Source organism: Acomys minous, assembly GCF_964271855.1.
Source record: "Acomys minous genome assembly, chromosome: 7".
Classification (NCBI taxonomy): Eukaryota; Metazoa; Chordata; class Mammalia; order Rodentia; family Muridae; genus Acomys; species Acomys minous.
Genome location: NC_140488.1, coordinates 1,389,885 through 1,417,731, shown reverse-complemented (window position 1 = coordinate 1,417,731; position 27,847 = coordinate 1,389,885). Strand labels below are relative to the sequence as shown.

The 27,847-nt window shown below is 50.6% G+C and overlaps 1 protein-coding gene across 4 annotated transcripts; it reads right to left on the bottom strand.

Moving 5' to 3' along the window:
• HCFC1 (host cell factor C1) lies at positions 1-27,208 on the bottom strand. Of its 4 annotated transcripts, none has more exons than XM_084789920.1 (26): positions 24,622-27,208; positions 18,369-18,517; positions 17,691-17,851; positions 16,790-16,998; positions 15,899-15,983; positions 15,248-15,354; positions 14,201-14,380; positions 13,135-13,494; positions 12,728-12,888; positions 11,007-11,204; positions 10,472-10,696; positions 10,208-10,312; positions 9,772-9,991; positions 9,528-9,670; positions 9,256-9,394; positions 8,806-9,026; positions 6,570-8,073; positions 6,280-6,440; positions 5,205-5,781; positions 4,583-4,930; positions 4,319-4,437; positions 4,093-4,230; positions 3,473-3,658; positions 2,542-2,842; positions 1,879-1,942; positions 1-1,705 (listed from the first exon to the last, which is right to left on the bottom strand). In XM_084789920.1, exons 1-26 carry the CDS (start codon positions 24,812-24,814, stop codon positions 1,666-1,668), a joined length of 6,294 nt encoding a protein of 2,097 aa, XP_084646046.1. In that variant the 5' UTR covers positions 24,815-27,208; the 3' UTR covers positions 1-1,665. The 4 variants fall into 4 exon arrangements, with proteins under 4 accessions (XP_084646046.1, XP_084646047.1, XP_084646048.1 ...); XM_084789921.1 differs by having other exon boundaries at positions 4,583-4,909; positions 24,622-27,207; XM_084789922.1 differs by having other exon boundaries at positions 4,583-4,906; positions 24,622-27,205.
• Between the last annotated feature and the right edge of the window lie 639 nt (positions 27,209-27,847).

Below are 27,847 nucleotides of genomic sequence, written 5' to 3'. Positions count from 1 at the left end.
TTATTTCAAAAAAAGTCTTTTTAATTGTTCAAAATAGCACAAAACAACATCGCACTATGGTAATATTGAGTCACAGGGATTACTCTACAATAGATGAACAGGGTAGTACTGTTCTCAGAAGAGAAATCAAAGGGTGCTTGGGAGAAGGGATAGGGAAAACAAAGGGACCAGGCCAGTAGGCTCCAACTTGACTAAACATGACGTTTTCCACAGAGAAATATAATACAAAACACTAGAGGCCCCAGGGGGTACAAGCCAGAGTGGCTGAAAACATTGGCTGTCCACTTTTAAATCCTTCAGTAACTTTCTTGCAAGCATACTCACTACCTAAAACTTGGGTCCTGGAGAGAGAAAAAATCCAGAGCTTGGGGACAACGCCATGAAATTACTGAATTGGTATCAGGTGCCTACCCTCACCCTCTGTGGGACATGGAATTACTTCACCCCCTTCCTGGGCTGCCTTCAAGAGGGCCAGATGCCACCTTTCTGACCCTGCTATGTTGTTCAAGGTCAGTCTCTTCGAGTGATGCTGATGAAGGTGGACTCCACCTAGGCCCAAGCCCCTACATCTTAAGTGCTAACCCACAGGGAATAAAGTTCAATGTTTCACACTGTTCCAGAAACAGGCAGGGGCTAGCAACAGGAAACTGAGCTGGGCGTGTTTACCAGGTCCCACCCAAGACACTGTTTTCTCTCCTGCCCTAGCTGCTCTCTCAGCTTTTCCCCAGAAAGATCCCTGCCAATGATTAGCCGGGAAGGGGGGGGGGGGAATGGGGGGATACGATACACATTCTGTACACAGCTAACAAAAAGGGATTAAACCCCCACACTCTAAGGCTAAAATTACAATAAAAAGTTAACTTCATTAATTTCAACTTAAAAAATACAACAAATGCAGCAGTTGGTGATGTGTCCCCCAGCCTCAAAAAAAGTGGGCCAAAGCCAGGGTCACTGGGGTCCACTCTGTGCCCACTGGATTTCATGGCCACTGCTCAGACCACCCAAGGCTCCTTTTCTCTTTCCTTTTTTGTAAAGAGGGAGAGGTGTTAAGTTGGGAGCACAAAGGCCTCTGAGATATGTTAAGCTTCCTGTGAGTTTGCTGGGCGAGATAGTTCTGGCTAAGCCTGAAGAAGGGATGGGAGGGGCCTAGGAATACAAGGGTAGTAACAAAACAAAATAGAGCCAGGCAGAAACCCAGGATTGGACACCTGTTGGGGAAAGCCTCTGAGGGAAATTAGGGGACACCCCTCCCCCTCTAGCTCTTGGTTGCCTCTCAGGCCAAGAGTGATTAACTACAAACAAGTGCAGGCTTAAGTGTGGGTGTTATCTCCTTTGTTTTCAGTTTTAATTTCTCTTCCCAAAGTCTCTGAACTGTCCAGTCATACTCAGCCCAAGGAGGGCACCAGGCAGGGAGAAGGAAGGAGCACAACTTGCGCTCATTTGCTTACTCGCCATTCTTTCCAATCTGCCTTATACTTCCTCCCAACAGCAATGGTAAGATGTGCTTTCTTTATTGTAAAAACAGAGGGAAAGGGGGAGACTGAATGGTGGCCAGTGGCTGGTGAGGGTGAAGTGCAAAGGCCAGGTAGGCAGGGTGGGAGGGTGGGCCCTATAGGGCATTCCTGAAGCAGAGGGGTCTGGCGATCCAGATGCTGGCCAGCTTCCTCACTGACCATCAGCCTTAGACTTCTTTGGAGCAGATTTCCTTATGTAAAAAAGAGAGAAGGAATAGTTATAGAGGGCATCCCAAGAGCATCCCAAAAACACTGACTCAAGGCCCTGTGTGGATATTGTCCCAAGCAGCTGATGAGACGTGGAGCCTACTTCCACTCTTAAGTATCCTCTATAGAAGATTCTTGGTAGAGACTTGCTGCTTACATTTCTGGAGACGACATAGGCCGCTTGCTGGCTGGCTTGGTGCCCGAGCTGTCTTTACTGGTTTCTGAAATGAATGGGATAGATGATGAGCAGCCCAGCAAAGAGCAGGAACACTTGGGTGTACCCTACTTGTTATGGTCCTGACTGCCTGTGTCATCCTTCAGGTTTAGCTCCTGCCTCTCAATGTCCCCCGCTGAGACAGATGCTTCCTGGAAGCTGGCCTCAGCCTGAGCGCTTTTGCTTTCTTCTAGGTCTCCTTAACCGTTCTCACTTTTAGACATCCCAGAGTATCTCTGTGCATCCCCAGAGCATTGAGAGACTCCTCTATAGTACTCTACACCCTCTTCCCCATATCTGAAGCCTTCCTAGTCTAGTTAGGTGCCTTTGCTCTACTCAGTGCTCACCCCACCCCTGCGCCTTCCTTAAAACTTGCTTCAACACCTAGAAGAGATGGCTCAGTGGTTAAGAGCACTGACTGCTCTTCCAGAGGACCTCGGTTCATTTCCCAGCACCCACATGGCAGGTCACAACTGTCTGTAACACCAGTTCCAGGGGATCTGACACCCTCACACAGATATACATGCAGGTAAAACACCAACACATATTAAAAAAAAGAAAACAAACAAACAAAACTTGTCTCAAAAAAGGCTTATAAACACTTACCTTGCAACCACCTCACTTGTGTGGCGGGGCCATAGCCCTTTTCATTTCGGGCAGCAATGCGGAAGATGATGGCAGGCTTGGTGGTATAGTCAATGTGGGCATTGGAGAGGCTGGAGGACTGCACGAGGCAGGAAGGGCTAGGCCCACAGTACACTCGCATGAAGGCCAGCTGGGCTGGGGTCGAGCTCTTGGGCTCACCAGTGGCCTGTGAGCTCTGGATAGCCAGGTACACAGAGTACTCGATGATCTTCCCGGAGGTCACAGACGGTGGCTCCCAGGTAAGGTGAGCGCCATCTGGGCTCTAGAACCCAGGACATAAAAGTCAAGCCTTGTCTTTTTCAGCTACTGTGACTTCAGCCCACCCTTCCTATGCCCAGAGCAGGAGGGCTAAAAGCTTCTAGACCACAACAGCTATTCCAGGGGCCAGTGAAATGGCTCAGCAGTATGGTAAAGATGCCTGCTGCCAAGCCTGACGACTGAATTCAATCGCCATGACCCATATGACCTTCACACGAGCACTGTGGCACACATATGCTGCCCCCACAAATAACTAAACATGTAAGTAAAAAACTGAAAACAAAACAAAAAACAGCCCAGATATTCCACACCAAATTTTTTAAAGAGGCTTTATAATCCTACCCCTAACACATCACCTAATCCATAATTTGTCACTTATCTTCTTGGTGCCTCAGTTTCTGCATTTGTGAATAGGACTAACAGGACTCAGGCCTCCTTGAACTTTCCGCACTAGACAAAAGACTATCAATGGAGAGCCTGGAACATAACCTCTGTCTAATAAGGGTCAGTGGCTACCTTGACCTTATCTGTCCACTCTTGGTTCAGCCAGCCCCCGGCTTTGTTCATACGTACCTCCCTAGGGCAGACAGCAGACCAACAGGGCAAAGAAAAGGCAGCCCATAGAAAGACTCACCTTGCTGATTTTAATAGCACAAGGAGCACCTGGGAAACCAGGTAGACAGGTCTTAAAGGCTGAGATCTCACTGAAGGGCCCCCGGCCACAAGCATTGATTCCAGCAACACGAAATTTATAAGCTGTGCCTGGCTGCAGCTCCTGCTTCTTTAGCTGGTTGTAGTCTGGGACTGTGCCTGAGTCATCCTAGGGGAAGAAGTGGAAAACCAGGCAAGAAGAAAATGGCATGAGGCCTGCAGTCAAAAAGAATGCTTTGCAGTTCAGGATGAGAGTGCTTGTCCAGGATAGCCAACATCCTAGAGGACCATGGGACCAAGAGGAAGTTCAGTGATCGCTGCCCCTCTATAGCAAGGCCTTAGGGACATTGTGAGGCAAACTGGGGCTTGGTGCCATTAGGAACAGATCGAATTTTAACTTTCTTAGTCTCTGGGGGATGGTCTCCATTTGGCTGCCCCCCCCACCCCAATTCCCATACTGTTCAAGTGGCACAAAAGGAGCTCTCCTGTGAGCCCCTCTTGCAAGGCAGCAAAGCTGTTTGTTTCTTTAATAGTTGTTTCACAGGCAGGGCAGGACCAGGATCCATACCACTATCCAAGGGTGCCAATTACTGGTATACTTACATCTGACTGAACAGCATCATCTGGTGGCAGAAAATAGTGTGTCACCATTACATTGGTACCCTTAATGACTCCCACATCAAACCACTGGTTCTCCTTCTTCACAGGGGCTTTGCTGGGTGGAGGTGGCAAGTCTGGTTTCTGGAGAACAGAAATGAGATGACATTAAGTCCTTGGGGCCCAAAGGCAGTGCTACCCCTATGCCCTGGGGCCGCTGTATCAGACTCACCACACCCAGGGACTCGATGCCATTAGCCACTTCAGTTAGACTAGCTGCAGCCTGAATCTTTGCTGGGCTGGCTACAACAACAGGCTGGGGAGCCACAAATGTGTTAGATGGAGCCAAGCCTGTGAAGAATAAATCAGTGGGAAGAAGGTTCTGTGTTGAGCCAGAACCTCCTGGAACCTCCATGCCACCCTTGCCACCCTGTGCCCATCTCCCACCAGGTTAAATTCTATCAATTCACCCCTGGCAAAAAGCAGCCCAGCTTACTCTCAGAGGCTGTCGAGGGTAGCAAGGCCACAGTGCTGGGGACAGCACTAGCTAGCTCGTTGAGGCAGCTGCTCTCGATTGATGGGTCATTGAGACTGTCGGCTGGGGCCAGAGCCTCAGTAGGAAGGTGGTGCTGCTGCTGGGCTTGAGCTTGAGCCTCCTGGAGCTGCTGTTGCTGTTGCACCAGGGCTGCAAGCTCCTGCTGTGTCAGCACAATAGGTATGGTGGTGGCCTGACCCTCTTGGCCCTCAGCTGAAAGGTGACCCAGTTCTGCTTGTGTCACTGCTGATGCTGCTTCAGATGTATCCATGGGCTCCCCGGTGCCTGCTCCAGGACCAAGAAAACCTGCTATTCAAAAGGAACACCAGCGTGCCTGGCCCAAGGAACAGTGATGGCGTCCCCGAGATTTTGATTCTCTAAGCTTCTTTTCCTGCCCACGCCCTCACCACTGGGCCCTGTGTCTTCTTCCTAGGAGCAGCTGTCCTACACAGGCTTCCCTTGAGGCCCACTATAGCACATCTTCCCTTCTCAAGTTGCTCCCACACTGTGCCTTAACCCTCCCTGTAAGGCTATCACTCATCCCAGGGGCCTTATCCCTCAAAAGCTGCCAGCTGATACCTACCCATGACGGCCTGCTGTGCAGCCTGGAGCACAGCCTGGATGGCCAAGGCTTGGGCTTCTTCAGTGGCAGCAGCTTGGGCAGCTGCCTCAGCAGCGGCAGTCACTGCTAGCTCCTCTGGGGTGAGCCCTGTTACCATAAGGGTGGTAGTGCCCGCCTGGGCCTCAGCCATCAGCTCTTGGGGAAGAGATAACTGGTCTACTTCGGACTGTGTGGGTGGGGGTGGTTGGACCACAACAGTGGCCACGACAGCAGAGTTGGCAGGCTCCTGGCCTGAAGATGGGTCCCCAGTGCTGCTCAGATCCATGGCGGCCTGGAGCTCAGGGGTCTGGGAGGCTGACAGGACCTCGGCGGACTCCCCCAACAGGGGCGTGGAGGCAGACTGCAGGAGTTGCCGTGGAGGCAGCTGCTGGCGAGGCCCTGGTGAGACCTGGAGTTCTTCTGGGGGCTGCAGGATGTCAACAGCAGAGAAGGGCATGTCAGAAGTTTCTGTGTTGGCTATGGTCACTGTTATCGTGGCTGGGATGGGGACTTCGGAAGTCAGAGCCCCTGGGGTAGTCTCAGTCAGTGATGAGATGTTCTAGAAAGGGAGAGAAGCCCCCGTCAGAGGGAGAGGGGAGGGACGGAGGCTAGAACCAGGCAGTGGGGCTGAAAAACAAGATGGCCGTTGTTTTCTCCCTGTAGGCCTGTGGAATCATCTGTGACAGGCTGGCCACCTTTCACCCCATGCTAAAAGTAGACAGGGAAGGTGGATCAAGAAGCAGCATGAAGGGTGTGGCAAGAGGAGAGCTCCTGGGTCAAGTTTCAACTCATGCCCAGAAGGCTTCACTGTAGAGACAAACAGGGAAACAGCCAAGAAGGAAACCTGCAGCTGAGATAAAATACCAAGCCACCTCTAAGGAACTGTCTGCCTTCTGTCTCCCAGGCACCAGGATTGCCCTTTTATAGTCTGAAAGAAAAACCAAGCAGCACTACCATGCCTGGTACAAAGGCGACATCTGGTGTCCATCTCTGGACTGCACAGATGAAAGGCACAGTGGGCAAAAGGCCACACAGAAAGGACCCTCTGGGGGCTTACCGGCACAGAGGGACCCGGGACTGGTGTAGACTGTGTCACTGTGGTCACTGCTCGTGGCAGTGTGGAAGACACTGTTGTGATGGCACTGGCGCTGGTGATGTTTACGATGTCACCTTGAGTGCTTACCACCTCTCCCTGGTCACTGGCAGCTGGTGGAGGGTCTGTCAAAGGGGAGACCAGTTGACTTCCACTTGCTTTTACCACCACAGGCTTCTGAGAAACTCCTCCCTCCACCCTGGCTAACACAACCAGAGCACTTAGACCTGACTCTACTGGACACTCTCACTCACCTTGGTTTGAGCTCATGTTAGAGGTGACAGTGGTAGCTGTATGCGTGGTGCCTGTCTCATGGGTCTCACAAGGAGGGTTGGAGCATACCCTCTGTGCTGAGAAAGAGGCCAGCAACGTGGTACCAGGCTGGGAGGCAACAGTGGGCACCGCTACCACCTCTAAGCCCGACTCCAGGGTTCCATGAGTGGGGGTGGCATCAGGAAGCAGGGCACCCACACTGACTGACATGGTGGTGCCAGTGGAAGTGGTCTGGTGTGTCTCGCAGGGACGGCCGCCAGCAGGCTGTTGTCCACCCTCAGGCTGGCCTGCACCTCCATTTGATGTGGCAGTGGTAGCTGTGTGTGTGGTGCCTGTCTCATGAGTCTCACAAGGTGGGTTGGAGCATACCCGCTGAGCACTGCCCGCATTGGAGGTAGTGGCGGTGTTGGTGGTTCCCGTGTCATGGGTCTCACATGGTGGGTTGGAGCAGACTTGGGTCACGGTAGCTGAAGGGCACAGCAGTGCCTCTAAGGCTGTCATAGTTATGGTGCTGCTGGGAGAGCTTGCCTGGAGGCTTTCATATGTGGATGTGGGGACCACCCGAGCTGCACCAAGCTCCCCAGCACCCATGACAGAGCAGGCTATGGTTGGGGTACTAGTTGTGTAAGTATGGTATGTCTCTGGCTGGCGCCCTGCGGGCATGTCCTTGCTGCTGGAGCCACTCAGCCCAACTCTGACACTTGGAAGGGCTAGCTGCACAAAGGCAGGGCCATGGCTCCCAGCCTCCAGTGCCATACTTGGCCTGAGCAGTGGGCCACCTGAGCACGGCACTCCAGTGGCCTGGACAGTCATGGTGGTGCTGGTCATGGTGGTCTGCTGGGTTTGGCACTGAGGCTTCACAGTACCCTGGGCTCTCTCCAATGATCCAGGAGCCACAGTAATCCGCACTACAGTGGGGGTGTTAGAGGCACGACGAGTGTCTCGCTGCTGCCCAGTGCCCATGCTGGACATTGCTGTAGTGGCGGTGCTGGTGGTGCCTGTCTCATGAGTCTCACAGGGGGGATTCGAGCAGCCATGCTGCCCAGCCATGTTGGAGGTGGCTGTTGTGGCAGTGTTGGTAGTGCCTGTCTCATGGGTCTCACAGGGGGGATTTGAACAGACACGGACCACATTACCATTCTGTTGTCCCACAGCTGAGGTCACAAGAGAAGCAGCTGCCTCCTGTCTGTCACAAACAAACTGCACCTGGGTAGGCTGAGGATGTCCCCCAAGGTTAGCCACAACAGTGGTGGTGGCTGTGTTGGTGGTGCCTGTTTCATGGGTTTCACAGGGTGGGTTCGAGCACACAAGTGTCACAGTACCAGGCTGTACATCACCCTGGCCTGAATCAGCGATGGTAACTGTTGCCGTGGGCTGCTCTGTAGTAGGTGAAGCCAAAATGGATACAGGAAGGTCATGTACAGGTTGGGCCTCAACACCACTGGGTGCTGTGATCAGAGTCACCTGGGTAGGCTGTGAAACAGGCTGGGGACACAAAACGGAAGTGTTAGTGCCTGGACTGTGATTTCTCATTTGTCTCTCCTACTATCCTATGCTCATCCATGCTAACTGGGACCACCAACCAGCTCTGCTAACTAGCCGAGGCAAATCTAAGAGTCACTTGACTCATGATCTCAAAACAATGACTTACTCAGAAACCAGGATAGAAGGGCTATAAGGCAGAGATGATGCAACAGAGTGAGTTGGGCTATAGTCAAGGCCTTGTCCTGACAATGTACAAAGTCCAAAAATAGAGCCCTTACTTAAACTTCTTGTCCAGTTTGAGAGAAAAAAAAAATGACATGAGGGCAAATACCATATTCACACACAGCACTACATTATGACATCCTAGTGTCTACAAACTGGACATAGGTCACATAAGATGTCACCAGAGCCAGGTGCGGTGGTGCACGCCTTTAATTCCAGCACTCGGAGGGCAGAAGCAGATAAGATTGATGGTGAGTTCGAGGCCAGCCTGGTCTACAAAGTGAGTCCAGGCCAGAGAAACCCTGTCTTGAGGGGGCAGGGGGCAGGGGGCAGGGGGCAGGGAAGATATGTCACCAAGGAAGAAGACTGAGACAGAGATCACACTACATGTAGAAAAGATGTCATAAATGCATAGGGCTGCAAAACAAAACCTGGAAAGGGGAGAAAATGCTCCCTACTTTCATGTGGGGAGCACAGCTTTCTGGTGGTACAACCTTGGGACCCACTTACCTGCATTGTAATTGTGGGTGTGGTGAGCCCACCAGCAGCTGTTAATGTAGTCTGTGCAGCCGATACTGTGATGGCAGTAGGGTTGATCACCTGGCTTGAGAGAGTGGCAATAGTGCCCAAGGTGGTGATAGGTGTGGCCAGGGAAGCACTGGTGCTGTGGGCCCCAGCTCCTGCAAGGCTGGTGGAGACAGTGCCTGTCACTGTGCCTAGGGTTGTGACACCTAAAGGGAGGGAGAGGTGGAGGTAGAATGAAGCCTATTGCTGCCACCTTCTATCTAGCAGCATGTCTCTCTGGAGAGGCCTGGGGGACAAGGGAGCCACCAAGGACAGAAGGCTCTGGAAAGAGCACCTGCCATCCTCCCCCAGCCAGACTAGAGGTGATAGCCAAAGGAAGACATGAGGGATAGAGAGCCCAGCCACAGCTGAGGAAGTGGCCTGTGGGCTACACACCTGTGGTGCCCTTCACAACCAATGTGGTGACAGCTGGCTTGACAGCAGAGACGGTGACAGGGGTGACCAGGCGAACGCCGCTCATGGGCACAGTGCGGAGGATGGTGCCTGGCTGTCCAGGGGCCCCCTTTAGCACCACCTGGAACACCAGAGCAAAGTGCCACCAATGTTACTTTAAGGCTGACTGGACTATGCTGCCTCTTTCAGGCCTGTTAGGAAGACACATGTGGCCTGCACTAGTTTGAGGTGAAAAGAGAGCACGTATGCCTCACCTGGGTTACTCCTTGCTGCCCATGGCCAGTAGCAATCTTGGGGACAGCAGTGATGATTTTGGCAGGTGCTCCTGTTCCAGAAGTCATCACCTTGGTAGTAATGATTGTGATGGGGGACTTAATGCCAGGACTGCTAGTAACACCTGCATTGGGGGAGGGTCCAGAGAAAATAAGTTCTGTGAGAGTCTCTCATCTTCCTGACTTATACTTACCGGAATGAGCCTTTTGAAAACTGTATGTTTACCTGTGGCACCCGCCTGGGTGATAATGGCTGACATGGGAATTGTCTTAATGATGGTAGTTGTGCCAGGTTTGGTTGTACTAGGAGAGACACTACTGATACCCAGGATGGTGGGCTTGGTTCCTGCTCCACTAGCCTGTGTGGTGGTGATGATGGTTGTGGGCTTGCCATCTGCTGAGGTCACCAGCTTCAGGATAGTTCCCGCTGGCAGGGGCCCTTTGGTCTGAAAGGGAAAAGGTGAGAACAGGAACTAATGCCAGAAACATTAGGTTTAGCTGCTCTAACTCAGAGAATATTCTGACTACTGTGGGCACTGTGGTATCAGCAGACCTTTGAGCCATTTGTGCTCATGGGGTCTTCTGTCCTCATTTCCCAGTGCCCATTCACCTCTATGGGCCTCGAGTTTAAGGATGACTTCTGAGAGAGATTGAGAGCTCACCTGGATGATCTGAGTCACAGGGCCTGTAGATGCTTGGCCTGTGACTGCTGAAGTCTGAACTGGTTTGGTCTGGACCACTGACATCACTTTCCCCAGATTGGAAATCTAAAAAGGAAAGGATGGAGCAGGCAGTGATCTGGAACTAAACAAGGGCATGGCCTGGGCTGGGACTATACTCGAGTTGGCTCAAGACAGCAAGCCACCAGTGGCATTCACCATAGCCTGACAGCTGTCACACACAGCCAGGTGGTGCCTGTCACTCACCAGAGCACTGCCTCCTGGGACCGAGATGGGGCTCTTCACCAGGGTGATGGTCTTGGTGACTCCGCCTACCACTGTGGTCACCACCTGAGCTTGCTGGGCCACTGTTACAGTCCCTGATTTGTGTACCGTGATGATAGGACGGGTAGATGTGTTGGCAGCAGAGGACACAGATGTCCCCACTTGGGCAGCTGCAGTCTTTAGCATGCGAGTGGCTGGGTTGCTCACCTTGAGAAGCAGAGATGAGTGAGAAACATAGTGTCAACATAATAGCTGTAGCTCTGCTGACCACCTGTCCACACAGCGTGGTTGGCTGAGCATCAAGAGAGCAGCCTGAACTCCCCACAGGTCTAGCCAAAGGCTGCACGTCCTTAAAGGTAACTTCATGTTACCATGCTAGTATGGACTATAAACCAATGGCCTGAAGGTTTGTTCCAAAGCCCGTAACAAATGGCACTGTTTCTTCAATCACAGTGATCAGAAGTCACAAGTTCCAGGGCAAGCTCAGAACCAGGCCCATAAGAAGGTAAGTACTCACCATGACAGGGGAGGAGGCCACCTTCACAGTGGCTGGAAGAGTGGTTGTGCCAGGTGTTACAGCCACTGTCTTAACAATGGTGGTGCCTGCCGGGACACTCAGTACTGTGGGTGCTGAGGAAGGAGGGATTTTCTGTGTGGCGGCGGCGGCAGCAGCCAATGCAGCCATCCCACTCATCTGTGGGTTGCTGCCAATCACCTGTGGTGGGCAGAAAGCATGTGAGCTGCAAGAGTTCCATCTGTCACCTACCTCCCAACTGAATGATCTTTTCAGAGCCTTCCATGAGAGCTCAGCAGCATCTCTTAGCTTTTTCTTTTTTCGGTTTTTCGCTCTGTGTAGCCTTGGCTGTCCTGGACTCACTTTGTAGACCAGGCTGGCCTTGAACTCACATCGATCTGCCTAGAACTTTGTGCATGTTAGGAAAGCACTCAACCAGTTAAGCTACACTACCAACCCCTAAGCAGATTTTGTTTTGGTTTTTCCAGACAGGGTCTCTCTGTGTAGCCCTGACTGTCCTGGACTCACTTTGTAGACCAGGCTGGCCTTGAACTCACAGAAATCTGCCTGCCTCTGCCTCCCGAGTGCTGGAATTATAGGCATGAACCACTGCACCCAGCTCCTGAGCAGATTTTTAATCAAAGAACCATAGTCAAGCTAGGCCTGGAACATATGCTTGCAATCCTAGCTACTCAAGAGGCTGAAGCAGAACGAGCACATCTTAGTGAGACTGATTCAAAAGTAAAAGCTAGGGACGCAGTTAGCTTGAAGTATTTCCCTAACGGGGTTCTGCCCCCAGCATTGCAGAGATAAAGAAAAAGACAGTGAGCTTGTAAAGTATTTCCCTAACAGAATTCTGGCCCCAGCAGTGCAGAGATAAAGAAAGAAAAAGACAGCTAGCTAGGCATGGTGGTGTACACCTGTAATCTCAGGCAGCAGAGGCAGGGAGTTCGAGGCCAGCCTGGTCTACAAAGGGAGTCCAGGACAGCCAGGGCTACATAGAGAAACCCTGTCTCAAAAAACAAACAAACAAACAAACAAACAAACCAACAAACAAACCAACAAACCAACCAACAGAGACCAGAACTGGAGATCTCAGTCTAAGAACACATGCCTAGCACGCAGGCAGTAACGGGTTTCACACACATACAACACCATCAACACTGCCATGGATTGCCACTGCTGGGTGTAATGGTTCATGCTAACAAGTCTAGCACTCAGGAGGCTTGAGGCAGGGGAATCTCTCTAAGTAGTAGACAGCCTGGGCTAAAGAGTAAGACTGTCAAAACCCAAAATAAAACACACCTTTGAGTTAAATACAGCTCATTCTCATAGACCTGGGTCAAACCCAGCTAGCCAGATTTTCCCTTCTACCTTCCAAATCAGGAAGTCCACACTGAAAATGCCCCAAGGATCACATGAGAAACAAGCCCCCATCCCTCTCTCTCTCTGGTTTTTGAGACAGTTTCTCTGTGTAGCCCATGAACTCTCAGTGATCCACCTGTTTCTGCCTCCCCAGCGCTGGGATTAAAGATGCACAGCATTTTCAATTCAGCAGCACCTTACAAACAAAGGCATATGATGGGAGCTGCTGGGCTTCATGCACGATAAGCAAGCATTCTATCAACAAGCTACATTCCCAGCGCCAGGGTATTTTCTAAAGATCATACAAGAACTCTGTTTATGCTACTGGGTTGCTACAAAGCCCAGTAACAGAGCCTCACCGTCCCCTGGGCACTCTGTGTGGGTACAACCATTCGCACACTGGCAGGCAGGGAGGTCACAGTAACAGGAGCTTTTCCAGCCTGGCTGGCAGGTCTCATGGTGACCAGTGGTGTTCCTGTTGTAGCCTGAGGACCAGTCACTTTGAGAACAGCAGGAACACCTGATAAAAAAAGAGGGTTGATCATCAGGAGGTCCTCTTCCACACATATCCCACCGCTCTGCCAAGTTCTTTATGTAATGAATTTTCTATGCTCTCAGCACAGTCCCTGGCAGCAAGATAGTGCTCTTACCTCTAATCTCAAGAACAAGCCTGATCCACCAAGAACAGAGTAGCACCTACTATTAAAGCAATTAATGTCTCCAGTGACTAGGCCCTACACAAATGACTTTGGCCCTCGTGGCTTACCTTGAGTCCTGGCTGCAGCAGGCACAGAAATGGAACTGCCTGGCACTGTCGGCAAGACTTGGATGGTGGTCGTGCTTGGGGGTGCAGCAGCAGCCTGGGGCACAAGTGTGATGCCTACTTGGGTCAGTGGCTGTACAGCAGGTGCAGCTGCTGCTGGCGCAGGGCTCTTGGGAGGGTTGGCAGGCACAGATGGGACTGGATTGGGAGTGGGGGAGGTGGCCGTAGCAGCCGTGGCAGGAATGTCATATTTTTGGAGTTGTAGAAGGTAACTGTCGGCTGTTGCCACTGCACCCCAGCTAACCTCCAGTGAATTGGTATTGGCCCGTACTAGTTGTACTCGGGCTGGGGGAGGTGGCTTTTCTGTAATAAAACAAAACAACCATTAAGACAGTTGTAGAGGTGACCTTCATTCACACTGTATGAAGGTGTGCCTCTGTATATACGATTGTTAATTGCTGAATTTTCTAAACTGGCAGTGAGTTAAATGCTAACAGATTCTGGAATTGTCAATACTACTGAATAATCTCCTGTCTCAATGCTGTGTTCTCCAAGCAGGCCAGTAATCCTAGCACTCGGGAAGGCAGACAGGAGATCTCTGAGTTCAAGGCCAGCCTGGTCTACATAGTGAGTTCCAGGACAGCCACGGCTACAGAGAGAAACCCAAAAACAAACAAACAAACAAACAACAAAAAGGTTCTCCATCATCTCTGACTGGTCAATATAGAGCTGACCAGCCTATAGCAGGGAGGTAAGGCATTACTTGCAATCTCGGTATGTGTGTGTCCGTCCCAGGTGGGGAGTTGCCACAAGTGCAGGAGTGGCTAGGGCAAGACTAGAGGCCAGGTAACAGGGCATGTGGCTGGGAAGTAGGCTGAGCGAGCATAGACAGGTTAGAACAGAGGAGGATCTGCCCAGCTAAAGTGCTTAAAGTTTATTATAATTGTAACAGGTATCCATCTCATTATTTGGGAGCTAGAGTGAGTATAGAAAAAAAGCATTAATTCAATAATAGGGAATAGAAAGGCTTCATTGCAACAGTGGAAATAGCAGCGGCCCAAAATCTTACCTGTCTCCAGATACCACAGGTCCTTGCAGCAGACCTGGTTGTTCCAGGCCTTGCGGTAACCATCACGGCCACTCCAAATATATAGACGAGTATTGATGGCTACAGCACAATGGCCGGCTCGAGCTCGAGGAATGTTGTCCTCCAGTGTATCCATCAGGATGGTTTCCCAGGCCATGGTATCTAGAGGTACATAGGTGCTAGGCCACACAGAGGACAAAAGAAACCCATTCCCCAACTCCCAAGTTGCCCTTTATTCTTTTGTTGTCAGGGAAGGTAAGTTATTGAAGTATCAAATTAAAAGTAAAGAAAAATAAGGCAAAAACACCATAAAAAGAAAATTAAGCCATAAAGTGAAAAGGTATTTGGAAGATAGAAAACATGTGTGTTCTCAGTCAAAATAAAAACAACTCAAAAGTTTTGTTTCTTATTTTGTTTTTGAGATGAGGTTTTACTATGAAGATCTGGCTGGTCTTGAACTTATGCGATCCACTTGCCTCTGCCTCCTAGGTGCTAGAATGAAAGCTGTACATCATAGTAAAGAATGTGATAGCCAAACACAGTGGCACACACACCTATAATCCCAGCGCTCAGGAGGCAGAGGCAGGCAGATCAGGCCAGCCTCATCTACAAAGAGAGTCCTGGATAGCCGAGGCTACACAGGAAAATCCAGTCTTGAAACACCCCACCCCCCAAAAAAGAATGTGATACTCACTGTGCATGAATATAAAATAATTCCAAAATATAATTAGGGAAAAGGGCTACTTAGCCTTGCATATAGTAGGCTAAAGGCCTGGAGCTATTGCCTATATAGAAGACTTCCTGAAAATGGAGTACAAGAAACACCTCCCCTTCACTCTATGTGCTTTTATACTTGGGGATGTCAGGCACATATGAAGAGCCCATTCAAACTAAAGAGAGCAGATTGAGAGCTCTCTACTTATTGGATACTTCTAGTAAATTCTAGAAGGATCCATGAGCCCAGGTTTGCTTTTTATATCTCCTAGAACCACCCCACTCCTTGCCACTCTAAGCCTAAGAAAGCCATACCCAGGTTGAGACAAGCCAGCGTGTTGGTACACTTCCACTCCTTCTCGTGTGTGGCCACTTTGACATCATCCATGACAAGAGGTACCCAGCCACCGAATACATACATTCTAGGACAGTGAAGAAAAAGCAAGAGAGGACTGAAGAGAAGTACCAAGCTAGAGGATACCTCTTTTACCTAGGAAGTTCTGAACATGCTCAGTTCTCTAGAAGCCCCAGGAATCCCTGAGGGTGCATGAAGCTTGTTTAAGATGGCACTTCCTACCTGATGGTTCAGCTCTTACAAAGAACTGTCATTTGTATGGCAGGAGAACATTGTTTTGCTCTTCTAAGTTGTCCCTAAATTTCCATGGACCCTAGCTAGACCTTGGCATTCAGAAAGAATGCTGATTATATGAGGAACTACAGCAGTCTATACTCTCTTGATGGAGTAGAGCCTTACAGGCCAAGGAAGGGTCTCAGGCTGAGTTACATGCAGTCCCTCCACCTTTAACCTGTCTTTGCTATGTTATAAGGTAGGTATGGGGCTGTTGAATGCCAGACCTGTCAGAACAAGGCCTTCTTGGGATTGAGGGAGAGTCGACAAAACTGACTTGAGAAGCCTTCAGGAGTCAGGGGCAGCTCAGGTCAGGGAAGAGAAAAGCAGACACTCACTTGTTTCCTATGGTGGTTGCAGAATGGAGGCTACGAGGAAGGGGGGCCACCCCACTAAGGCTGGGCTTATTCCACGTCAGTGTCTCTGCAGAAATGGAGAGAGAAATTACCTATGCTGGATCAGATAGTACAGTCCCAGGGCTTAGGACAAGTGGGCCCTATACACCAACATAAGAACTGCACTCCTGTCTTTCTAAATGCCTCAGCAGGCTCTCCAGTTTATTATCCTAACAGCTAGGCTTCAGCATTTCCATAGCTGCTTGATCTGGGCAAGGAGGTTTCTTCTCAAATGTACTGGACACCCATTATAAGGCAGCACTACTCTCAGGGATGACACAGGGCCTTTGAGGCCACCCCAACCTCTCCTTTACACCTTTATTCCCTATAGAGCAATATTTACCTCCATGCCACCTTAACACTGGACAGACCACACTTAAGGAGATATTGCTACTTAAGTTTTGCTTAAATGCTGGGTGCTCTCATCCACAGGGCACTATGACCAAGATCTACCTCCAACCCAATCCATCACCCACTTTATAACCCAAGTCAAATTGGTTTATAGGCAACAAATTTTACTGTGTTAGCCATATCAGAATACACCATTCCATATACAGACTATCCACTACTAAAGAATTAGTAGGGATTCTACCCAGACTGAGAGAATTCTATTCTAAAAAAATTGTACTCTCTCCCTATTCTCCCGAAAGACCACATAATAGTGCAACCAAGCCTTATTCTTTGTTTCCTATCCATTGATAAGGCTAAGGGGGACACTACTAGCTCCTCATGAGGCCCACCGCACCAGGCAGTGACAGACACTCAAGGCTAGGTACGCAGAAGACGAGTGACTGGCTTTGCTTTGAAACTACTCGAAGAGCATCAACTTCTTACCAATGTCCAGGGTCCAAAGGTCCCCTAGCCTGCAGCCACTCATTCCTCCATAGATCACCAGCTTGGATTTCTTGTTATCTTTCTCAGTGTAGACCACAGCAGTATGTGACTCCCGGGGTGGGGGCAGAACCCCGTAAGTGATGGGGATGTCCCAGGCTACTACTCCAGAGCCTGGCCGTAGTTCAAGAATATATAAGTCATTCAGGTACCTGAGAAAGAGCAGTTATAGTAAGTCTTGCGCAAATGCGCCACAGGCCTCACCAGGTTCTCGGTGAGCAGTAAGTATGTTAGAACATAAAAGAGCAAAGGCTATGGACATTCCAAACTCTATTATCCTCGCCCCCACAGAGGGGACTACCAGAAGCTCACAAGGTGAGTCCAGCTGGAGCAATGGAAGGGGTGTATATGGCAGCCTTAATTTCAGAATCAGTAGCAGGCCTCTTCAGGCAATCATGTACAAAATGACAGGCATTACAGCTGGGCCTCCCTACAGTAAGATGGCATCAGTTTGAAGTATCTTTAGACAGTAAGAGCTTTGGCCACAGGCCTTGGAAAAGACCCATCAGGAAATATGTAAGCAGCAGAAGCTGCAAAGGAAGCAACAAGATCTAAGGTCTGAGGGATAGGGACCAGGCCAAAGCAAAGCAGGCTTCCACCTCTTGCCTAGTGTTCTCCTACAAGACCTACCCAAGGGTTCAGATTTCAAAGCTGTAAACGTCTTAAAAGGGCATTGAACACATTCTTTCATTGGCAACCCAGCACAGGAGAGAAACATGGCTCTGGTGGAGACAGTTGGCACAACCAACTTTAGAATTCCAGATGAATCTTGTGCCTGGGGTACAAGCAGACCCACCCTGGTGGGGTTCTCCAGAAGAAAAAAAAAAAAAAGACAAAGCCTCACCTCGGAATGTTGTTCTTGGGGTCCTCACTATCATTGGCCAGACCCCCAAATAGATAGCATTTGTTGCCCACGAGGGAGAAGCTGTGTCCAAGCCGAGGACATGGAGGAGGTCCATTTTTGGGCGTCTTTGCTTTCAGTCTCTTCCATTCCCAGCGACTTGCCTGCAAAATCAATACTTAAGAGAATGACTCTTGAGATGAGAAGGGCACTGGTGGGGCCTGGGGCTATTATGTGGCATAAAGAGAAGATAGTCTGGAGGGAGGAGTCCATTGTGGGAACATGTAAATCCTAAAGAATTTGCTCCTATTCTCTTTTCTGACACTGTTCAAGGAGAGAACAGCCTTGGTAGACTCATAACTGATCCCTTCTACTAACTCTCCTGTCTTAACCCTTAAACCACTATAGGAAACACTAGGGACAGTCTCCCATGGCCTGGGGCTGGAGAGATGGCTCAGAGGTTAAGAGCACCGACTGCTCATCCAGAGGTCCTGAGTTCAATTCCCAGCAACCACATGGTGGCTCACAACCATCCATAATGAGATCTGATACCATCGTCTGGCCTGCAGGAGTACATGCAGAGAGTACTATATACACAATAAACAAACAAACGAACCCATCTTATTAAAAACAAAAAACAAAAAAAAAGAATCCAGGCCCACAGAGGCTCTATGTTATTACCTGGAGCTCATAGAGGTCGTTGCTGTATTTTCCATACTCCACCATCCCACCAAACACCAGCAGGCGAGTACCATCACACACAAAGCCATAGGCTGCACATCCTGGAGGGATATCCCCTCTCACTGCTGGGATGAACCACTGGTTGGTTGCTGAAGAACAAAAGGAAAAAGAAGTCAAAACACCCAGGAGCTTCTTGCCCCTGCCTCTCCTATTCTTCTTATTCGTTATGTCTTGAATTTGCAACTCCTAGTCTTCAAAAACGTAGCCAAGAAAGGAGGGCTGAGCCAGCATACTGTCCTTTAAGAGCACCATCACCCCAAATCTCTAGCATCTCTAGCCAAGCCATCTATAGAGCTCTGGCTTTCAAAGTACTGCACAACTGCATGCTTCTCATTATCAAGGTCATCTCAGAAGGCAGCAAAGTTACCACCAAGATAATTCATCAGCCTCTGGGAATCTAGTAGCCCCCGACTTCCTTTCTGACTGTTTCCATGATTATCAAAACTACTATACCCCAAATGTCCTCTAGAACCTATGCTTCTCCTCTTCAGAGCCTATGTTTCTCTCCCTGCACCACAGAGTTAGATAGCCAGAGCCCACAGCTGCACCTGTAGGTGGTCCTAGAAATACTACCTGTTACAGGCTGGTGCTTTCCCTCCATGCAGGCAGCTGACAGACAGGTAGGAGAGACTGCTGGCTCAAAAGAGCTTGAGGCAAGAATTACCATCTGCTGACTTCCCAAGCCTAGCTGTCTCTGCCTTGACTTCCTCACCCACTTGTCTCTCTCCTCCGTGACGGTTCACAGGCTCTGTGGTAGTGCTCTACCACCACCACCACGCCCACACAAGTCCAGAATGTCTCAAACCTGAAGTGGTAACTGAAGCAGAGATCATGTGAAACGTCTCAGGAGGAGCCCCTCACTCTCTAGGTGGTGGTAATGTGAAGAGGTCACCAAGAAAGGGCAAACCATGCCTGAGACATCTTGTGGTTCCCCAGGACAGTACAAGACAGTGGTCAAGTCTTCAGCTGGAATGGAGCCCTTCCCTAGCTTGCCTAACAGTTTGCTCTTTCACCTAGGCTCCTATGTCCTTCATATCTGCAGTGGCAAGGGTTCCGGGAAATGTTAGAAGCAAACATGTTCTTTATGTTTATGTCATATATTTATAAAGGATAAGCCTTTCTCTTTCTTCCATCCCCTCCAAAATCTCCGAGACGGATCCCAGAGGCAGACTTGCTACACGTGCATGCCAGTCAGGTGATAGCTGAGTAGGCTACAGGAAGTACTTTGAGCCCTAGCAGAGGGGGCTGCAGGTACCATAGGAAAGAGTTTTAAAGTTAAGACCAGTCTGCCCTTGTAGAAGTAGATGGAAGGTCAGGTTTTGTTTTGGAGGTGGCTTCTGTAGACCAGTCTAGGCTATGCATCTGCTTCTTAGCCATACTGTCCACACAGGGAGGCAGATTCACTTCTACAAGTTAGGAAATAAATGTTTGGGGGCTGGAGAGATGGCTCAGAGGTTAAGAGCACTGGCTGCTCTTCCAGAGGTCCTGAGTTCAATTCCCAGCAACCACATGGTGGTTCACAACCATCTATAATGTGATCTGGTGCCCTCTTCTGGCCTGTAGGTGGACATGCAATAGAACTCTAGGCACAATAAATAAAACAAATCTTTGAAAAAAAAAGAGAGAGAAATAAATATTTGATTTGGAGACCAATGTACTGAGAAAAAGAGGGAAACTGTTTTGCCTCTTTTCTCACTTTATTCAGATGCATTTTGGAAAAAGTTCTCTCCTCTGATCCATTTGTGCTCTTACCTCCAAGGCCCCATAAGCAACAAATTGCGCCCTGCCTTGCCTTAGAGAGGAGGGTCTCCTAGGTGCACTTGGAACAGCTAGCTATTAAGACTCCTCAGTGGTTTAGCTGAGTCACTGAGACAACAGGCTGCCTAGCCCCCGTCCTCTCTGCCATTTTCCTGCTGGAGTGACGTAGCTTGTACTGCTTGTGCACAAGCATGCATGCATCCATATACCAAATGCTGGTTCTTGACCGCTTTCCTCATTCCTAGTGCAAGCATGAACCAAGAAATGTAGTAGCTTTCAATACTGAAGCATCTTGCACAAATTGGGAAAGATGGCCTTAAACAACCCATGGAGGGAGTTTCATCTAAATTACAAAAAGAAAAGAATCCAGAGCATACCTACAATCCTAGCACTTGAAAGGTGGAGGCAGGAAGAGCAGGAGTTCAGGATTACCCTGGGCTATAAAAAAAAAAAACTTTGTCTCAAAACAAAAAACACAAACAAAAGACCCTAGGGAGGAAAAAAGGGCCCAGGAAGGGAAACCACTCACCCTGCAGTCAGTAAAACTCAATAGGGACATGAACCTTGATTCAGTATCTGTGTCATGTATAGGAAGTCCCTCACTCAGCTGAGAACCCTTGTGTTAAGGCATATAGGTAGGGGAGTCAGGAGGCAAGGCTTGCATGAAAGCTAAATAGCAAATGGGATTGGCCTATAGCTTTTCTATCATGCTGACTTAGTAACTCAGCTGGCCAGGCCAGAAGTTAACTACGATGTTCCTGAGCCTCCCAGATCACCAGCTTCTCCTGAGACCCAAGAGGTACTAATCTGGCTTTAGAATGCTTCTTCTTGCCTGGCAGTAGGCCTTCTGAATGCCCAGTCTGTCAGAGAGTAGTTCCTGGTATGGAGATAACACTCCCTCTCCTCATCTCACCTATGAATTCCGCATTTTACTCCCTGCAAGTGTGCAAGTATGTGAATCTCCCTCTCCATCTTATAAATCTAACAGCTGCTCTCCATTGCCCCCAAACACCCAGGGGGTTGTTATGTAACCTAACCCTGGGTCCCTCATTCTTGCTATGCCCTGGCCCGTCCCTGGCCCTCTAGCCTGATCTTCACCAGAAGAGGGGAAATTGAGGAAAGGTCACCTGTTTGCAGGCTCCAGAGTGAGATACTTTTTACTTTCCCTTTCTTCGGCTCAACTTCATTCGTAGCTTCTGCCTCCTCATCACCACCTAGACTGATACCCATGCACCAGAGAACATGGTGGATTCAAGGCACAGAGGAGCCCCAGACTCCTATTTCCCATCTGGAAGGTAGGCTGTGCACCCCTCCACTGAAGAAAAAAAAAAAACCTGGAACCATGCCCAACCCTTGGTAGCAGAGCAAGGGTGATAAAGCACATAACTGAAGGTTTCTCTGAGTTAAAAAAAATTTAAGCCAGAGCTTTTAAGAGTAAACAGACTATCTCCTAATCAGCAAAACTAAGGAGCCAATCAGGAAGTGAGCCTGCTTAAGAAGTAAGAAAGGCCTGAAATAGATATATGGGAACATCTGACTTAGGTATATGGACCGAGGAAACTGTGTTTCTAAGGTGATTTTCAGCCTGTTAACTGAATGAAGAAACAAGTGGTACAACAGTCCCCATAAAGGTTCACACTCTGGCCCACTTCTATCACTAGCTAGTGCTGTGCCCCTGAACCTGTCACTTCCTCTCTTGGACTGCAATTTTCTTATGTGTAGGAAATCCTATTAGACATTTTCCACCAGCCCCCAAAAGAGTCTATGGAGGAACTGGAGATGTGGCTCAGACTGATTCAGAAGTTGCTCAAGGCTCTGTTCCACACCCAACCCTAGGGTAGGGGAGTTGTTGACGTCCAATATCCAGAGGCAAAAGCAGCCTGGGAGAGGTAAAGCACACACGCACACAGCCTCAGCACAGCACATTCTACCTCTGATTCTGGACCCTTGATCTTGAGGCCTCTTGAGTAATCTGAATTGCCTCATGGAAATAAAATGCCTCTATGAGAAGTAGCAACCCCAAGACCTACCAAAAGCCAGGAAAGGGTCTTTCAGACCCTGAAGTGACTGCCATTAAAGGAGCAAAGCCATGTACTGCATGCACTCTCCAGCACACACAAACCCAGTTATTTCACTGGGTAACCCCTGGGTGAATTATACTCCACCTCCTGAAAACTGAAGAGCTGCCCAAGACAGCCAAGCGTACACGTGTGTACACACACACACACACACACACACACACACACACACACCCTGGATCTTTTTCCTCTCTGGAAACAAAACCAAGGTAAGCAGAAGAGGCACTTGTTGGGAAGGGTGGGCAGCCAGGATAGCACCAGGAGGGCTAGAACTTGGAGCCTGCCAAATACATGACACACCCTGAGCCCATCAAAACAAGGGGCACACCCTTTAAGGCAAAGAAGAGGGCAGCAGGGTCTGCTAGCTGCTCTCTCAAGTCAACTAAAAATTGATCAGGACAATTCAAAAACTGTTATTCTTGGAGGATTCTAGGCCTTTGCTTTAAGTTGGCTTTTTAGGAGACTTCTAATACCCAGCTTCTTATCAACACCAAAGTAGCCAATTGATTTCAGTAAACTAATGAATATTTAGCGGTCCCAGGAAGCCAAGACAGAGGCCTGCAGTGGACTTTGGAGCTGACTGTAATTAGGCCCCTGCCCTACTTTCTAAAATTGTATTTCCCTGCCAGAAAGTATGCTCCAGGCCTTAGTAGAAGAAAGGTGTTCCAGGGACTGGAGAAGGTGCTGCTGCTCCTGTGGAAGGCATCTCTAAAAGCAGCTCCACTACTCCACAAGTTGCACCCCTGCCCTTTGCCTTACCTTACTGGGCGCATTCCTGCCACCACAGCTGTCTGCGCTGGCACAAGAATCACCAACCCCCCCCACACCCCCACCCTTCTACAGAGGATCTGAGAAAAGCCCTGCTCTCTGGAGGCAACAGGTGCAGAGAGACAAGGAACTCAGAGGGGTGAACAACCCACCAGTCTTTCAAAGTCAACTTGGGAGGGGACTAGTTGAGAGGTATAGAGACAAGCCTGCACTCAGCCCCGCAGGGGAGGTGCTAGGGAGAGTGTGGCTCTAACCCTTGCTCCACGAAATACTCTACACCACGATCTGCTGCCTGTTTTCTCCCTCCTCAGAACAAGGAGTCAATCGGGGGTTGTCAGTAAGAATGGCCTTGCTCCTGCCCTAAAATAAAGAGGAGGTGCCTGGGACCGCAGGGGCCCAGAAAGGATGAAAGTACACGGAAGAGGCTAAGGAGCTGGCAAGGGAGGAAGCACTGCAGGTTGCACCTCCTGCAGCAGAGGGAAGCTTCCAGTCCACCACAGGCAAGGGGGGCTGGCTCTGGCCGGCCACACTAGTATTCCAGGCTCTCACCTGGATACAACTGGCCCAAGCTTCCAGACTTAACAAGTCCCAGCACCTCTCCCTTAGGGCAAGGCAAAGGTCCTGGAGGCCTTTGGGCAGCCAACCCGCAACTCAGGCCCCTGTACTAGACGTGCAAAAAGAGCCAAGAGGCTACCAAGGGGAAGGATGCGACAAAGCTTTCTGCCCTAGAGACAGAGTAAAGAAACCAAGCAAGGAACAACATGTGGCTCCCATAAGGGGGGCAGAGGCCAGGCTGCAGATACCTGCAGTCAGAGAGGCTCCTCCCAATTTGCAAGGGCTTGGGTTAGGGAAGGAGACACTAGAAGGGACTTGTTAACCCCTTCCGTCTCACAGGAAAGGAGGCACTGAGCTCTCCTGCCTCCTACGGGGGTGGGTGGGGAGTGGGGGTGAGGAACCTGAGCTGTTAGGGCACCAATTAGGAAAAGAAACAAATTGAAGAGAAACACACACACACACACACACACACACTCACAACTCGTACAATACCCCAAAGTGTGTGTGTGTGTGTGTGTGGAGGGCAGTCTAACCACCATGCCATTAGGACTTGCCACGAGGGTCGCATTAGGCTGTTAAAACTCTGCCCCTTAAAGAATGTGCCATCATTTTCTTGGTGCAGAGAAAGGGTCTGTGATCTAAAAATTGTCCTTTCTCCTGAACGAGCATGGGCGCTGGAGATGAGGACCAGCGCAGGAGGGGGGAGGATTCCGCCTGCGCCAAAAGAACACATCCGCTGCTGCGCCAGCCCCAGCCCGCCGCCGGGTAACGGTGTACGTCTGAAGTCACCATCGCAGGCGACATTCCCTCCCCCTTCACCAGTCGGACTAGAGGGTTTCTCTAAATGCAACCTTTAAACACAGGAGAGTCCGGGGGTGTAAGAGCGGGGGTTGAAAAACCAAGGAAAAGCAGGGATGGCAAGCAGAGCAAAGGGAGAAGGAAAACACACCAGGAGAGAGACAGAGAGAGAAGTGGAGAAGATGGGGAAGAGAGGGGCTCGGCGAGAGATGGAGAGCCCGCGGGCTTCCACTCACCAGTGTTGTACACGTGCAGTTCGTCCACGATCCCCTCGTTGCCGCCGCCGAACACCACTATGAGCTCCTTGATCGCTACGGCACGGTGGCCGTGGCGGGGTCGGGGCACCGGACCCGACCAGCCCACCACCCGCTTCCAGCGGGGCTGCAAAAGCACCGCTGGCAAGTTGGCGGGCGACACAGCCGAAGCCATGGTTCCAGTTAAGGATGCAGCGGGAAGAAGTCACAGAACGGGAGGGAGACCCTTAATTCTTCACACACCCCCTTTCGTCTAAGGGAGCTCTCACGGAGGAGCGGCTCCTCACACAGCGGTGGATGACTCCATGGAGGCCGCCATCTTAACTATCCTCCCTCCCTTTGGCTCTTCCCCCCCTTCTCACTCGGCTCGTCTCCTTAAAAGCTCCTCAAAACTGTAGAGCACCTACTCCCGAGAAGCTGGAGGCCACTGAGCGCCGTCGCTCTAACTATTTGCCTGGGCGCTCCCGCTTAGAAGCTCAGGCAGGAGGCTCTGGGAGCCGCCATCTTGAGCCGCCTCTCTCTCCTCCCTTCCTCAGTCGTAGCCCTCCCCCGCCGGAAATGGCGGAGCCCCGGCCCGGTTCCCACACCCCCCAGTCCCCAGCACTGGCTGGCTTCCGGGGCGGGTGGAAAAGAGCCACAAACGCCGCGTTTGTCTCGGCCCCGCCGGCAGTCAGGCCACAATTGTGGAAGCCGCCATCTTGAGACCGTCGTGCTTCCCCGCCCAGCACTTAGTCCAGCCGTCGACCGCCGGTCAGCGCAGAGGTTCCTAAGTAATAAAGGCCTGTCAGCAGCTGGCGTGACGGCCCGAACGCCAGGCGCTGCCTGGGGGCCCCGCGCCGTACGGCTCCTGAGGTTTCGCACCTCTCCCTTGAGTCCGCCTCTGCTGTTCAGGCTGCGCCTGCCGCTCTGGGAGCCGCCATCTTGAGACTAACTTCCCCCTCCCCCCTATTCTCTTCTTCCTGGACAGTTGTTCCACAGCAAACCAAACGCAAGGCAGCGTCCAATCGTCGCTTCCCTCCTTATGACTCCTTCCCACAGGATCCGCTCGAAAGAGCAGAAGTTATGCCCCGAAGTGACAACTGTACGGCAGAAGAAGCGGTAACGGCAGGGCGCTCATGCTTCCTCCCTGGGAGCCGCCATCTTGTGTGAAGAAGTAACAACTAAACATGGCGGCGGTCGGGAGAGGGGGCGGAGTCATAAGACGTCACCGTTCCCCCGCCTTCTCATGTCTCCGTTTCTGGGACCAAGACACTTAAAGGACCCACGGCTCATAAAGAATTAAAGCTTCTTAAAAGAGCTCTCCGCTGTCTGGTTGCGGGCGAGTTGGCGCTGCTGCGCAGTAGGCTAGACACAGCTAAGCTCGGGTCAAGTGCAGTAACGCCCCGCCCTGCGGCCCCCCTCAGCGCTCGTCCACGCCTCCTCCCTGGGAGCCGCCATCTTGCCACTTCCCCACGCCCGTCCGTCTGCGGGCGTCAATAGCGACTTTCAGCACAAAGCAAAGATGGTCAAGGCATCTGCGGGTGCCCGGATGAGAAATCTAACCTCCCCCAACCGTCATGGGTTCCACCTCCCGGGAACTGTCTCTCGGGTCGCCGAAGGGACACAAACCCGAGAAATGGCCTTTAACTAGCAGAGGAGATAGGGCACATGGTAGTTAAGGGCGGCAGCGAGAAGACACTGCAACTGCGCTCTTGGCTGTGAAGCAGCTGTTTTCCCGCCCCGACCACTCAGCCGCCAGCCAGAACCCCGCCACAGAGCCGCCGTGGAGGCGGGGCGACAGCGGAAGGTGACGCCATGAGCTCCCAGGGGCGGAGCTGGCGCCCGCTCCCAGGCCCGCCAGCAACACCCCGGGGCGTCGCCGCCTCCGCCTGCGCCTCCGGAACAACCGGGTCGCGCGCTCCGAACCGCAAGGGCGATGGGCCACCCCCACCCAGCGGCTCGGCGAGGCTGAAGGCGCCGGAACCATGCCGACGCGGGAGCAGCCAGCACCACTCGCGTCACCTCGCGTCACCCGCCCCTCCAGCTTCCCAGGGCTTCTCGCCCCGCCTTTGCGCAGCCGTACAGCAGCTTAAAGGGTCCGCCCTTTTTTGAGATTTGAATTTTCCCTAGCAAAGCGAGAGAAGCAAAATACCCGGATGTTGAGCTCTGGCCTTTTCGCGCCAATACTGTAAGTTCACACAACAACCTTCAAAAAGGAACGTTACCGTTTTCATTACTATGTTCCAAGCCTAGGAGGCCTCTTAGGCACAGCAATGTCATCACTATAACAATTATCATAGGCACCTTGTAGCACAGGGTCCTAAATTAATGTCACAGAGCCTAGACCAAAAGCAGATGATTTCTCCACATTTGCCTCTCTAGTTCATCCTTTTATTAAATTAACTTCTAGTAGTAATTTGGCATTTCCTGTAATTACAAATGTAGGAAGCAGAACATGGAGTATCAGACACACCTGTGACTTTGTCATCAAAGGACATGCATTGCAGGTCCTGTGCCTGTTTTGTACAGATATAGAAATTAAATTACAAGCTCTCCCAGCAGTCTGAATGATTTTTAGCTTTGATGTTATTGTATTGAACCTGTCAGTAAATCTTGTAATTTGTCAGCAATAGACATGCATGATACCATACCACACTGTAAACAATGGGTATATAATAGTCATGTTTTCATGTATTAAATTTATTTAGTAATTCTCGGTTTTAGTTTATCCAATTGCAAGTACTCGGTTGGCAAAGGCCAGAGATGAGCCCCTGCTCAGTCTTTTTTTTTTTTTTTTTTTTTTTTGGTTTTTTGAGACAGGGTCTCTCTGTGTAGTCTTGGCCATCCTGGACTCCTGGACTCTCTCTGTAGACCAGGCTGGCCTCCAACTCACAGCGATCCACTTGCCTCTGCCTCCTCAGTGCTGGGATTAAAGGTCTGCTCCACCACGCCTGGCTTTGGACAGTCTTTTTTTTTTTTTTTTTTTTTTTTGGCTTTTTGAGACAGGGTTTCTCTGTGTAGCCCTGGCTGTCCTGGACTCACTTTGTAGACCAGGCTGGCCTCAAACTCACAGAGATCCGCCTGCCTCTGCCTCCCAAGTGCTGGGGTCACAGGCGTGTGCCACCACACCCGGCTGGACAGTCTTTTTTATAGCCCCAAGTCCTCCCTGTTAAAATAGGGAGCTGAGCTGCTGGACTTCCAGGAGCTTGACTGAATGCAGCATGTTTTG

What these genes read in the sequence shown, in the direction of transcription:
- HCFC1 (XM_084789920.1), bottom strand. Translation starts at nt 24,814, where the DNA reads ATGGCTTCGGCTGTGTCGCCCGCCAACTTGCCAGCGGTGCTTTTGCAG. An exon ending in TGCTGCAGCCAGGACTCAAG is followed by an intron (nt 12,889 to 13,134) that starts GTAAGCCACGAG and finishes TTTTTTTATCAG; the next exon opens with GTGTTCCTGCTGTTCTCAAA. An exon ending in GCATCGAGTCCCTGGGTGTG is followed by an intron (nt 4,231 to 4,318) that starts GTGAGTCTGATA and finishes TCTGTTCTCCAG; the next exon opens with AAACCAGACTTGCCACCTCC.